Source organism: Somniosus microcephalus, chromosome 2 (assembly GCF_052327205.1).
Source record: "Somniosus microcephalus isolate GS21.2 chromosome 2, FLI_Smic_1.0, whole genome shotgun sequence".
In the NCBI taxonomy this organism is placed as follows: domain Eukaryota; kingdom Metazoa; phylum Chordata; class Chondrichthyes; order Squaliformes; family Somniosidae; genus Somniosus; species Somniosus microcephalus.
This window is the reverse complement of record NC_140988.1, coordinates 373,331,785-373,346,311: the sequence shown is the minus strand read 5'-3', so window position 1 is coordinate 373,346,311 and position 14,527 is coordinate 373,331,785. Positions and strand designations below refer to the sequence as shown.

General features: G+C 46.9%; 1 protein-coding gene across 1 annotated transcript in view; it reads right to left on the bottom strand.

Moving 5' to 3' along the window:
• Positions 1-13,055: 13,055 nt before the first annotated feature.
• Positions 13,056-14,527, bottom strand: part of tlx2 (T cell leukemia homeobox 2) — a 97,277-nt gene continuing 95,805 nt past the window's right edge. The window contains exon 3 of the mRNA XM_086004948.1: positions 13,056-13,474. Within this exon, the coding sequence (XP_085861074.1) occupies positions 13,255-13,474 (220 nt within the window). The 3' untranslated portion in view covers positions 13,056-13,254. The remainder of the gene's footprint in view (positions 13,475-14,527) is intronic.

Sequence of the window (14,527 nt, the reverse complement as noted above, 5' to 3'; positions counted from 1 at the left end):
GCTGTGGGGGAGGGTTTAAATTAAATGGAAGGGGGTTGGGAACCTGAGCAGGGAGACAGAGGAAAGGGAAACAAGGATAAAAGCAAAAGATAGGAAGGAGAAAAACAAAAGTGGCAGTCAGAGAAATCAATGGTTTAAATCAAACATGGCCACAGTAAATAATAATTCTAATAGGTCTAAGAGCATTAAAAAAACAAGCCTGAAGGCTTTGGCCTAGAAATTGAGTTGGGCCCACGCCAGGGCTTTAGCGCCGGAAATTTTGCGCCGGCGCTAAGTCCCGCTGCGCGCGCCAAAAATTCAGTAGCGCCGCGCCCAGATGGCTGCGGGCGCTACTGGAGGGTGTCAGCGCCTCCCAATGGGCGCTGACTGCAGGATTGCGGCGCTAATCCCCCGCTGCGGCACCCGATGCGGTGCGGCAGGCTGGGGTACTGCAGGCCTCCTCCTTCTGTTAAGGAGGAGCTGCCTGCAGCCGCCCGCTGGCCGCTGGATTCGGGGAAAAAATGAGCCCGGCACCTCGGAGAAGTGCCGGGCTCTCGGCCCACACACATCTGTGCTGCGGGGGGGTGGTGGAGGAGTCCGGGGAGGGAGGTGTGGGCAGGCGGCCGCCGGGAAAGCGGCCGGCCGCCGCGCCACCTTAATGCGCCGGCGCTAGGACCATGAAGGCACTTCTGAAAAATCGTTGGTTGCGGCTGCCACGGGCGAGGCGGCCGCAACTGAATTTCGGCGTTCGGGCGCGTTACCATGGCAACCGGGACGCTGCGCACACTGATGACGTCATCGGTGCCGGCGCAGCGCAACCGATGTAACGCTGATGGTAGGGCCCTAGTCAATTTCAGAAGCGGCTATAATTGCGGCGCTAGGCCCTCTAGCGCCTCTAAATGGGCGCTGACCCCACTCAATTTCTAGGCCTTTGTGTCTTAATGCGAGGAGCATTTGTAATAAGGTGGATGAATTGGCTGCGCAAATAGAGGTAAACGAATATGATTTGGTTGGGATTACGGAAACGTGGCTCAAGGATGGCCAAGACTGGGAACTCAACATCCAGGGGTATTCGATATTCAGGAAAGATAGGCAAAAAGGAAAGGGAGGTGGGGTAGCATTATTGGTTAAAGAAGGGATTAACACAATTGTAATGAAGGATATTAGCTCTGATGATGTGGAATCTGTATGGGTAGAATTGAGAAATACTAAGGGGAAAAAAACATTAGTGGGAGTGGTATATAGACCTCCAAACAGTAAGGCAGAGGTTGGGGATGGCATTAAAAGGGAAATTAAAGAAGCGTGCAATAAGGGCACAGCAGTCATCATGGGTGACTTTAATCTACATATAGGTTGGGCTAACCAAATTGGTAACAATACTGTGGAGGAGGAATTCCTGGAGTGTTTACGGGATGGTTTCCTGGACCAATATGTTGAGGAACCAACCAAAGATCAGGTCATCTTAGACTGGGTATTATGTAACGAGAAAGGATTAATTAGCAATCTTGTTGTACGCGGCCCCTTGGGTCGGAGCGATCATAATATGATTGAATTCTTCATTAAGATGGAGAATGAAGTAGTTGACTCAGAAACAAGGGTCCTCAATTTAAATAAAGGAAACTACGATGGTCTGAGGAGCAAGTTGGGTAGGATTGATTGGGGAATGGCACTCAAAGGGGTGACGGTGGATAGGCAATGGCAAACATTCAAAGACCGAATGGATGAGCTACAGAAGTTGTTCATCCCAGTTTGGCACAAAAATAAAACAAAAAAGGTGACGCAACCATGGGTAACAAGGGAAATTAGGGATAGCATAAGATCCAAGGAGATGACATGCAAATTGGCCAGAAAAAGCAATAATCCTGAGGATTGGGAGCAGTTCAGGATTCAACAAAGGAGGACAAAGGGATTAATTAAGAAAGGGAAAATAGAATATGAGAGTAAGCTTGCAGGGAACATAAAAACTGACTGTGAAAGCTTTTATAGATATGTGAAGAGAAAAAGATTGGTGAAGTCAAGCGTAGGTCCCTTGCAGTCAGAATCGGGGGAATTTATAATGGGGAACAAAGAAATGGCAGACCAACTAAATATATATTTTGGTTCTATCTTCACAAAGGAGGACACAAATAACCTCCCAGAGATGCCGGGGAACATAGGGTCTGATGAAAGGGTGGAACTGAAAGAAATCAGTATTTGTAGGAAAATGGTGTTAGGAAAATTGATGGGACTGAAGGCCGATAAATCCCCAGGGCCTGATAATCTACATCCCAGGGTACTTAAGGAAGTGGCCCTAGAAATAGTAGATGCATTGCTGGTCATCTTCCAGAACTCGATAGACTCTGGAACAGTACCCATGGCTTGGAGGGTAGCTAATGTTACCCCACTATTCAAAAAAGGTGGCAGAGAAAAAGTGGGGAATTATAGACCGGTAAGCCTGACATCAGTAGTGGGGAAAATGCTAGAGTCCATTATAAAAGATGTAATAGCAGAGCACTTGGAAAGCAGTGACAGGATCGGACAAAGTCAACATGGATTTACAAAAGGTAAATCATGCTTGACTAATCTACTGGAATTTTTTGAGGATGTAACTGGTAAAATAGATAAGGGAGAACCAGTGGATGTGGTATATTTGGACTTTCAGAAGGCTTACGATAAGGTCCCGCATAAGAGATTAGCGTGCAAAATTAAGGCACATGGGATTGGGGGCAAGGTATTGACTTGGATAGAGAACTGGTTGGCGGACAGAATGCAAAGAGCTGGAATAAACGGGTCGTTTTCCGAGTGGCAGGCAGTGACTAGTGGGGTACCGCAAGGATCGGTCCTAGGACCCCAGCTGTTCAGAATATATATTAATGATCTGGACGAGGGAATTGGATGTGATATCTCCAAATTTGCAGACGACACAAAGCTGGGTGGGAGGGTATGCTGCGAGGAGGATGTCATGAAACTCCAGTACGATTTGGACAGGTTAGGCGATTGGGCAGAAACATGGCAAATGCACTATAATGTGGATAAATGTGAGGTTATCCACTTTGGTGGCAAAAACAGGAAGGCAGATTATTATTTGAATGGCAATAGATTGGGAGAAGGGGAAGTGCAAAGAGACCTGGGTGTTCTTGTGCACCAGTCGCTGAAGGTAAGCATGCAGGTGCAGCAGGCGGTTAAGAAGGCAAATGGTATGTTGGCCTTCGTAGCGAGAGGGTTCGAGTACAGGAACAAGGATGTCTTGCTACAGTTGTACAGGGCCTTGGTGAGACTGCACCTTGAGTATTGTGTGCAGTTTTGGTCACCTTATCTGAGGAAGGACGTGCTTGCCATGGAAGGAGTGCAGCGAAGATTCACCAGGCTGATACCTGGGATGGCAGGAATGACGTATGAGGAGAGATTGTGTCGATTGGGCTTATACTCACTGGAGTTTAGAAGATTGAGAGGGGATCTCATCGAAACCTATAAAATTCTGTCAGGCCTGGACAGACTAGATGCTGGAAGGATGTTCCCGATGGTCGGGGAGTCCAGAACCAGGGGTCATAGTCTAAGGATAAGGGGTAGGACATTTAGGACTAAAATGAGGAGGAATTTCTTCACCCAGAGAGTGGTGAAACTGTGGAATTCTCTGCCACAGAGGGCGGTGGAGGCCAGTTCATTAAATATATTCAAGAAAGAGTTGGATATATTTCTTAAGGCTAAAGGGATCAAGGGATATGGGGAGAAGGCAGGGACAGGGTACTGAATTTCAATGATCAGCCATGATCTCATTGAATGGCGGAGCAGGCTCGAAGGGCCGAATGGCCTTCTCCTGCTCCTATCTTCTATGTTTCTATGTTTAAGACCTCAAAGTGCTTTACAGCCACTGACGTACCTGTACTATCAGGCAGTGTATGGCAGGTCTACTCATATCTTTGACTGCTTCAATCTTGCACTAGGTGGCAGCCTCGTCCACAAGTTAACAGCTCTGAGGCGTTCTTAAGATTAATTTTCATGGCCCAAGAAAGTCAGTTGAACTGGCGTTGTTTATTTTTCACTGTACTGTATTAACTGTTGAAAAAGCATGCAGGTGCAGCAGGCGGTTAAGAAGGCAAATGGTATGTTGGCCTTCATAGCGAGAGGATTCGAGTACAGGAACAAGGATGTCTTGCTGCAGATGTACAGGGCCTTGGTGAGACCACACCTTGAGTATTGTGTGCAGTTTTGTCGCCTTATCTGAGGAAGGATGTCCTTGCCATGGAGAGAGTGCAGCGAAGATTCACCAGACTGATACCTGGGATGGCAGGAATGACGTATGAGGAGAGATTGGGTCGATTGGGCTTATATTCGCTGGAGTTTAGAAGAATGATAGGGGATCTCATTGAAACTTATAAAATTCTAACAGGACTAGACAGACTAGATGCAGGAAGGGTGTTCCCGATGGCGGGGGAGTCCAGAACCAGGGGTCACAGTCTAAAGATAAGGGGTAAGCCATTTAGGACTGAGATGAGGAGGAATTTCTTCACCCAGAAAGTGGTGAACCTGTGGAATTCTCTACCACAGAAGGCAGTTGAGGCCAACTTATTAAATATATTCAAGAAGGAGTTAGATATATTTCTTAAAGCTAAAGGGATCAAGGGATATGGGGAGAAAGCAGGGACAGGGTACTGAATTTGGATGATCAGCCATGATCTCATTAAATGGCGGAGCAGACTCGAGGGGCCAAATGGCCTACTCCTGCTCCTATCTTCTATGTTTCTATGAAGCATCAGGCAGAATTGTCCTTTGTTTTTTCTGCCGGAGTAGACACGGATTTGGAGTGTGAGTGGCGGTTCTGTGCCGGACCCCCTTCCCTTTTTTGACCCCAGCCTATTTTATAGTGTTGTTTCCACCAATAATGCCTCAGCTTGGAACGCCAGCCTACGCTACAAGGAGATGGATACCGAGGGTAAATATATCCGCGGCATAACTAAGACCGCCTATTTCCACCTCCGCCTCCGCCCCTGCCTCAGCTCATCTGCTGCTGAAACCCTCATCCATGCCTTTGTTACCTCTAGACTTGACTATTCCAACTCACTCCTGGCTGGCCTCCCACATTCCACCCTACGTAAGCTTGAGGTCATCCTCTGCTGCCCGTGTCCTAACTCGCACCAAATCCCGTTCACCCATCGCCCCTGTGCTCGCTGACCTACAATGGCTCCCGGTTAAACAGCACCTCAATTTAAAAATTCTCATCCTCGTTTTCAAATCCCTCCATGGCCTCGCCCCTCCCTATCTCTGTAATCTCCTTCAGCCCCACAACCAACCTCCCCCCCCCGAGATATCTGCACTCCTCTAATTCTGCCCTCTTGAGCTTCCCTGATTATAATCGCTGCACCATTGGCGGCCGTGCCTTTAGCTGCCGAGGCTCTAAGCTCCGGAATTCTCTCCCTAAACCTCTCTGGCTCGCTACCTCTCTTTCCTCCTTTAAGACGCTCCTTAAAATCTACCTCTTTGACCAAGCTTTTGGCCATCAGCCCAAATTTCTCCTTATGTGGCTCGGTGTCAAATTTGTTTGTCTTATAACACTCCTGTGAAGTGCCTTGGGACATTTTACTACATTAAAGGCGCTATATAAATACAAGTTGTTGTTGTTGTAAATGGCCAAATTAAAGACATTTTTCCAAGATCACAGCGCTCCAGTGATGTAACTTATCGGGCACCTTTCCTTTTGATGGTGAAGCCATCAACGTGGTGACAGCTGGGGAGGCTGATTAGCCCTTTAAGCTACTGCAGGCATCGTGAACATGAGACCATGGCCGATCCGTATCTTAACTCCGTCCACCTGCCTTGACTCCATATCCCTTTATACCCTTGTCCAGCAAAAAATCTATCGATCTCAGATTTAAAATGATTAATTGAGCTGGCATCTATCGCTTTCTGTGGGAGAGAGTGCCACACTTCTACTACCCTTTGCGTGAAGAAGTGTTTCCCTAACTTCTCTCATAGAAACATAGAAACATAGAAGATAGGAGCAGGAGTAGGCCATTCGGCCCCTCGAGCCTGCTCCGCCATTCAATGAGATCATGGCTGAACATTCAAATTCAGTACCCAGTCCCTGCCTTCTCCCCATATCCCTTGATCCCTTTAGCCTTAAGAAATATATCCAACTCCTTCTTGAATATATTTAATGAACTGGTCTCCACCGCCTTCTGTGGTAGAGAATTCCACAGGTTCACCACTCTCTGGGTGAAGAAATTCCTCCTCATTTCTGTCCTAAATGGCCTACCCTTTCTCCTGAATGGCCTGGCTCTGATTTTAAGGTTATGTCCCCTCATCCTGGACTCCAACACCAGCGGAAAAAGTTTCTCACGATCTACCCTATTAATTCCTTTCAAAATCCTAACAACCTCAATCAAATCACCCCTTAACCTTCTAAAATCCAGGGAATACAAACCTAGTTTATGTAATCTCTCCTCATAATCTAACCCTTGGAGCCCTGGTAGCCTTCTAGTGAATGTCAGGGCACTGCACACCTTTCCAAGGAGCGGTGCCCAGAACTGCACACAGTACTCCAGGTGTGGTCTAACCAGGGCTTTGTATTACTGCAGCAAAACTTCCTGTGCTTTATATTCTAGCCCTCTAGTTATAAAGGCTAACATTCCATTAGCCTTTTAAATTATTTTTTTGGCGCTTTTCATGACCTCAGGATATCCCAAAGCGCTTTACAGCCAATTAACTACTTTTGACGTGCAGTCACTGTTGTAATGTGAGAAATACGACAGGCAATTTGCACACAGCAAGCTCCTACAAACAGCAATGTGACAATGACCAGATCGTATGTTTTAGGTATTGGTTGAGGGATAAGTATTGGCCCAGGACACCGGGAAGAATTCCCCTGCTCTTCTTTGAATGGTGACGTGGGATCTTTTACGTTCACCTGAGAGGGCAGACGCGGCCTCGGTTTAATATCTTATCCGAAAGCTGGCACCTCAGACAGTGCGGCACTCCCTCAGTACTGCACTGAAGTGTCAGCCTGGATTATGGACTCAGGTCTCTGGAGCGGGACTTGAGCCCACATCCTTGTGACTCAGTGGTGAGAGTGTTACCCACTGAGCCAAGGCTGTCATTGGCCATGAGTAAGCCATTGGCAATTTAGCACTTTGGGACGTCTTGAGAACGTGCTGAATAAATGCAAGTTCTTTCTTTTCTTTATAACACCTCTGTCTGTGCCAACTCCCTTGCTACTGAGTGTTCCCTTGGTATACCTACTGCTCGGTGTGACAGCAGGCCTGATGGCACCAGTGAGATGAGTAAATTGGAACGTGCTGCCTGAAATGGAAGCAGATTCAATAGTAACTTTCAAAAGGCAATTGGATAAGTACTTGAAAAGGAAAAAAAATTGGAGGGCTCTGCGGAAAGGGAAGGGGAGTGGGACTGGAGGAAGGTATAGTGGGATTAATGGGATCGCTCTTTCAAAGAGTTGGCACAGGCACGATGGGCCAAATGGCCTCCTTCTGTGCTGTATCATTCTATGATGCTTGTGATCACTATCCAGTGTCCGCTGTGTGGACATTAGATATAGACAAGATTGATCCACCTGATCAATAGGCTGGCAACATCTACTATCTTCAACTCCTTTGGAAGAAGGTCCACGCACTTCTTATTTTTGCTTTGCCAATGCATTTGTAAGGCAACGCTGCCCCTTTAATAGACGTCTCTGTGTTCCCCTGGTCACGCTCTTCTGCTTGCCTCTGTGATGACTGGATGTTTAAGGAATTTCGATAACATTTTCCTCAGCGTCGAGCTATCTGCTTTGTTTGTTCAGTTGCAAATAGTTCATGGTTGACCAGCATCTTCTCAATGACCTGCCCTCTTCCAGTTGTAAACATACCACCTGCATTTCCTCCCCATCGGATATCGTTCTTTGAGGTCCTCAACAAACCTGTATCATAATAACACAACTGATCCTTTTCCACCGAACTCCTCAAAGCTCCTGTGTTGATGTGTTGGGCGTATTCTTAACTATTCCTTTCATTGAAAAGCAGCTGAAGGACTGTTTTGGAGCGGGTAAACATTTTATAATTTGCATGATATGCTGATAAACATATGCCTGATCCAGGTGTGAGGAATAGCTTTATTTCTGAGAGAGAAACCCTAAACCACTTTAATAAGTACAAAAATCAATTTTAATGCAAATAGATTATTTCTGCTTAATATCATTCTTTTTCATAGAGTCATAGAATCTTACAGCGCAGAAGGCGGCCATTCGGCCGGTATTTTGCTTTTGTGTTGGAGTTCTGTAACAAGTCACTTCAGTGTGGATAGCTAGCTGGCTAGAATGGAGAGCGAGCTGGTTACAAGACAGAAAGCAGAGAGTGGGGGTAAAAGGGTAGTTATTCACAGTGGCAGAAGGTGGGTAGTGGTGTTCCACAAGGAGCAGTGCTGGGATCACTGTTGTTCACAATTTAGATTAACGATTTAGACTTTGGAATCAAAAACACAATTTCTAAATTTGCGGATGACACCAAATTGGGGGGGATAGTCAATAGTGAGGAGGACTGCAACAAATTACAGGAGAACATTAATAAACTTGAAGAATGGGCATATAATTGGCAAATGAAGTTCAACACAGATAAATGTGAGGTATTACATTTCGGTAGGAAGAATAGGGAGGTCACTTATTACTTGGAGGGTGCGAGTCTAGGTGGGGTAGAGGAACAAAGGGATCTCAGAGTACAAATACACAAATCACTAAAAGTTGCGACACAGGTTATCAAGGCCATAAAAAAAGCAAACCAGGCACTAGGGTTTATTTCTAGAGGTATAGAATTGGAAGGTAGGGAAGTTATGCTAAACCTGTATTGAACCTTGGTTAGACCACACTTGGAGAACTGCGTACAGTTCTGGGTGCCATATTATAAAAAGGATATAGAGGCACTGGAGAGGGTGCAGAGAAGATTTACAAGGATGATACCAGAAATGCGAGGTTATACATATCAGGAAAGGATGAACAGGCTGGGTCTCTTTTATCTAGAGAAGAGAAGGCTGAGGGGTGACCTAATAGAGGTCTTTAAAATTATGCAAGGTTTTGATAGAGTGGATACAGAGAGAATGTTTCCACTTGTGGGGAAGAGCAAAACTAGAGGCCATCAATATAAGATAGTCACCAAGAAATCCAATCGGGAATTCAGAAGAAACTTCTTTACCCAGAGAGTGGTGAGAATGTGGAACTCGCTACCACAGGGAGTGGTTGAGGCGAATAGTATCGATTCATTTAAGGGGAGGCTGGACAAGCATATGAGGGAGAAGGGAATAGAGGGTTATGCTGATAGATTTAGATGAGGAAAGACGGGAGGAGGCTCGAGTGGAGCATAAACACCGGCATGGACTGGTTGGGCCGAATGGCCTGTTTCTGTGCCGTATATCCTGTGTAAAAATTAATGTCAGTTTCCAGCCCCTAAACTTGCTTTAAAATCTGTTCAATTTCCTGCTTTTTTTCCAGTTCTGACGACAGGTCATCGACCTGAAACGTTAACTCTGTTTCTCTCTTCACAGATGCTGCCTGGCCTGCTGAGTGTCTCCAGCATTTTCTGCTTTTATTTCAGATTTCCAGCATCTGCAGTATTTTCTTTTTGTATTTGTCAAACATGATTTTCCTTTCATAAATCTGTGTTAACTCTGCCCAATCCTATTATTTTCTAAGTGCCCTGTTACCACGTCCTTAATAGTAGATTCTAGCATTTTCCCTACTACTGATGTCAGGCTAACTGGTGTGTCGTTCCCCATTTTATCTCTCCCTCCTTTCTTAAAGAGTGTGGTTACATTTGCTTCCTTCCAATCCGTTGGAACTAGAATCTAGGGAATTTTGGAAGATGACAACCAATGCATCCACTATCTCTATAGCCACCTCTTTCAAAACCCTAGGATGTAGGCCATCAGGTCCAGGGGATTTATCGACTTTCAGTCCCATTCATTTCTCCAGTACTATTTCCTTACTAATACTAATTTCTTTCAGTTCCTCATTCTCGCTAGGCCCTTGGTTCTCCACTATTTCCGGGAGGTTGTTTGCATCACAAGGGCCACGATTTCACTGACCGAGGCGGGTCTGGGGCAGCCGGGGTCGGCGTTGCGGTCCCAGCCCGTTGATTACTGCAGCCCACACTCTCCAAACGATTTTCCGTTATGGGGCTTGTTAAGCCCGCCCTGCGAGGCTCCCGGCCAATTAATAGGAAGCGGGTCTGATAAGGCCATTTGATGATGCGTCATCAGCCAATTTCCTTAAAGGGACCACGTCCAAATTGATTTTGACAGTTGTGCTGTCAGTGTTCTACAGCATTGAGGTGTTGCAAACACTGACAAGCACTGCACAGAGGTGCACGCCTGCACCCAGGCTGTCGCATATGGAGGGAGTCACAGCACGCAGGGAGGTTCTCTTCCCTTCTCATGGGTGCAAGAGACCTCCCCAGGAGATCAACGCAGTCTGGTTGCACATTGTACAGGAGGACGCAAGCAGGTTTGTGGTCAGGAGGACCAGGCTGCAGTGGCACAAACCTTTCAATGATCTCAGTAGATCATAAAACGTTACTGTCAAGCCACACTCAACCTCATCCTGCTGTGCCACTCATCACATCCCCATCACTCTGCCTTCCCTACCCTACTCCTGCACATCCTTACTCACACCAACCTTGCACCTCCACCCATTCCTCTCTATCTACATTATCACGTCCCCATCTCACTAGCCACCCCTCACACTCACCCTCAACCTACTGCAAGCATACCAACTAACAACACACAAGGGTAGGCACCTGGGTGGCTTAACCAGTGTTCATGTGAAGTTTCTGTTACTGTGCTGTCAAACATTGAAATCTTTATTTTCAACACTTTACCTTATTGGACAGATCTGTGCTCACCTTTGGAAGTGTCTTACTGAGCTCCAGTGAATGTTGAGACATAACTCCCTCCTCCCACCACCCCCCAATTGTGATAAGTGTGAAAGGAATGGCTTGGACACTGTAGGGATGCTTTATGGTGCTGGTGTGGGGTGGCGTCAACCTGGCGCATCATGTGGCAGCCAGGGTGTACAGCATCAAGTGAAGTAAATCTGGCCATGGTGAGGCCATCGCTGGCCTCCCGGGCAGCAATGTGGTCGGGTGCTGATGCCCTGTGTCCTGTACAGCATTAGGTGATTGCGGAGAAGGTTGGTGTTGTTGTTGGTGATGTTGGTGTGCCCGGTGATGTTGCTGTTGGGTCTGATCGTGGAGGGATTCAAAGGACCAAGGTGAGATTTTTCCAAGGGCACCAATGTTGCTGGATTAGATGGCAGCTGAAGTTGTGTGACCAGCTGTGAAATGGAAGCTTTCATACCACTTTTGCAGCTGTCACCTATTCACAGCAATGGGGAGACATGGAGAACCTGACCTACTTACCTGACGTGATCTCCGAACGACGTGAAACCCGTTAAAAAAGTGTTAAAATCGAAATAGGCTGGCAAAATAGTAGTTAACAAGCATTTAACGATCTTAAATGCCTCCACCGCCGCTTGGTGTCGGGTCTGTTCTGAAATCGCAGACTCGACACTTTGGAAACTTACATGGAGGCAGGTTCACAGCGGGTTCCCAAACCGCTGTCAATCATTTCGATTTTGACAGCGGAAATGCCTCCGAACCCACACTCTGAGCGTATTTGTTTAATTTCTCTGCCAGTTCCTGATCTTGCCATCATAATTTGCATAAATAAGTTGACTAGTTAACACTTGCCAAGCATTTCTCCTCTGCCACGTGTCTCAGGATGCTTTCCATTGCTCTACTATTTAAAGGCAAGCTGTTGCATGGGCTTGGTCGACAGATACGCACTTTTAAAACAGCACTAATAAAAGTTTGAAATAACAACAGAAAATGCTGGAAATACTCAGCAGGCCAGGCAGCATCCGTGGAGAGAGAAACAGAGTTAACGTTTCAGGTCTGGGACCCTTCATCAGAACTGGAAAAAGCTGGAGATGTAACAGACTTTAAGCAGGTGCAGAGGCAGGGAAAGAGGGAGGGGAGGGGGGGAAGGGGAGGAAGGAACTGAAGGAACATTCTGTGCTAGGGTGGGAGGCAGGAGAGGTTAAATGTTGTAAATGGGGATGGCAGAATCATCAACAGCCGCCTGAAAAATGGGGGCAGGGGTTATAGTCTGAAATTGTTGAACTCAATGTTGAGTCCAGAAGGCAGATTATTATCTGAACGGCAATAGATTGGGAGAAGGGGAAGTGCAACGAGACCTGGGTGTCCTTGTGCACCAGTCGCTGAAGGTAAGCATGCAGGTGCAGCAGGCGGTTAAGAAGGCAAGTGGTATGTTGGCCTTTGTAGCGAGAGGGTTCGAGTACAGGAACAAGGATGTCTTGCTGCAGTTGTACAGGGCCTTGGTGAGACCACACCTTGAGTATTGTGTGCAGTTTTGGTCGCCTTATCTGAGGAAGGATGTTCTTGTCATGGAGAGAGTGCAGCAAAGATTCACCAGACTGATACCTGGGATGGCAGGAATGACGTATGAAGAGAGATTGGGTCGATTGGGCTTATACTCACTGGAGTTTAGAAGAATGAGAGGGGATCTCATTGAAACATATAAAATTCTAGCAGGACTAGACAGACTAGATGCAGGAAGGATGTTCCCGATGGCCGGGGAGTCCAGAACCAGGGGTCACAGTCTAAGGATAAGGGGTAAGCCATTTAGGACTGAGATGAGGAGGAATTTCTTCACCCAGAGAGTGGTGAACCTGTGGAATTCTCTACCACAGAAGGCAGTAGAGGCCAATTCATTAAATATATTCAAGAAGGAGTTAGATATATTTCTTAAGGCTAAGGGGATCAAGGGATATGGGGAGAAAGCAGGGACAGGGTACTGAATTTGGATGATCAGCCATGATTGCATTAAATGGCGGAGCAGGCTCGAGGGGCCGAATGGCCTACTCCTGCTCCTATCTTCTATATTTCTATGTAAAGTGCCTAATCGAAAGATGAGGTGCTGTTACTCGAGCTTACATTGAGCTTGGCTGGAACAGTGTAAGAGGCCGAGGGCCGAGAGGTCAGAGTGATAAATACTAATAAAAGTTACTAATAAGAGTTTGTTTTATTGAATCATTTTTTTTATTATTTTTTTTTTTGCATTGCAATAACCCTTTAGCAAGTACTGTTTTTTTTTGTGTGTGTCATAACCTTACATTTTACATTTGAAAAGAAAAGATTCCAGCCAGTAATATACAGTAATGTGCAGCGCTATTTGGTACCAGGGAGTCTCTGCCAGTGGGGGGGAAAAAAAACACCAAACGATTGTCAATTGTACGGGCGCTCAGACCACTGAGGCCACCGAGGTCACGGAGGTGATTTTGCCACTGTCGTCTGCCCAGGGCTGGAGGTTCTGCAGGGCGTAAAGTGAGGCGTTGTGTACGCACAGGGGGTCCTGCTGAATGGGCTGAGTCAGCGACTTCTGGAAGGCCTCCTGCTGAAGCTGGATCATCAGACGGTTGGCCTGCTGCCGCTCGGCCTCCCGCTCCTCAGCCGTCTGCCTCCTGATTTAATAAAAAAAACACACACATGGGAAAACTGTGCGTTAGAGGGAAAAGTGCTTTCTCGTCCCCCTCCCCCCCCCGCCCCCCCACAATCAACACGCTTTTAAAATCCAAGCTTCAAATCATCGCATCGCCACTTCTTGATTCACCTTATCTTATTTCTGACTCTTATCAGTGTTTCCCCTGGCTGGGGTCGGGGGGGGGGGGGGGGGGGAGTCCAGAATGAGGGGTCACAGTCTCAGGATATGGGGTAGGACATTTAGGACTGAGATGAGGTGAAATTTCGTCACTCAGAGGGTGGTGAACCTGTGGAATTCTCTACCACAGAAGGCTGTGGAGGCCAAGTCACTGAATATATTTAGGAAGGAGATAGATAGATTTCTAAACGCAAAAGGTGTCAAGGGGTATGGGGAGAGAGCGGGAATATGGTATTGAGATAGAGGATCAGCCATGATCATATTGAATGGCGGAGCAGGCTCGAAGGGCCGGATGGCCTACTCCTGCTCCTATTTTTCTATGTTTCTATTGTTTCTATGTGTTAGTGTCATCCTGCATTAAGTGTGTCCTTCCTTATACTCTGTTATCCGGCACAGACGGGACCGACGTGGTGCCGGTTCATCAACAATTCCAGATAACCGAACGCTATAGTAAAAGATACGGAGCTCAGAGCTCTGTATAAAGCAACAAACCCTGTTGCTTAGCAACAGCTTCAGAACAATCGGCACAAGTTGCAAGCGTCTCTGTTGCTTAGCAACAGCTGCAGCTACCCCCTTGCACAGCAACAAATGGAATAAAAAAAGTAATAAAAGTTACCTGAACCTACTCCTGAATTTTGCCGGTTAACCGACATTTCCGGTTATTTAGGGGCCGGCTAATCGAAAGTTTCCTGTATATGTCTATTTGTCCCTGTATTTGAGTGTGTGGCCTAACATTGGAGGGCTGGTGGAGCATGGAGGTGGGGGTGGGGGGCCTCGTGCGGAGGATCAGAAGCCTGGGGCGGGAGGGAATCGGAGGCCAGTGGCGGGGGGGGGCGGAATTGGAGACCTCGTGGAG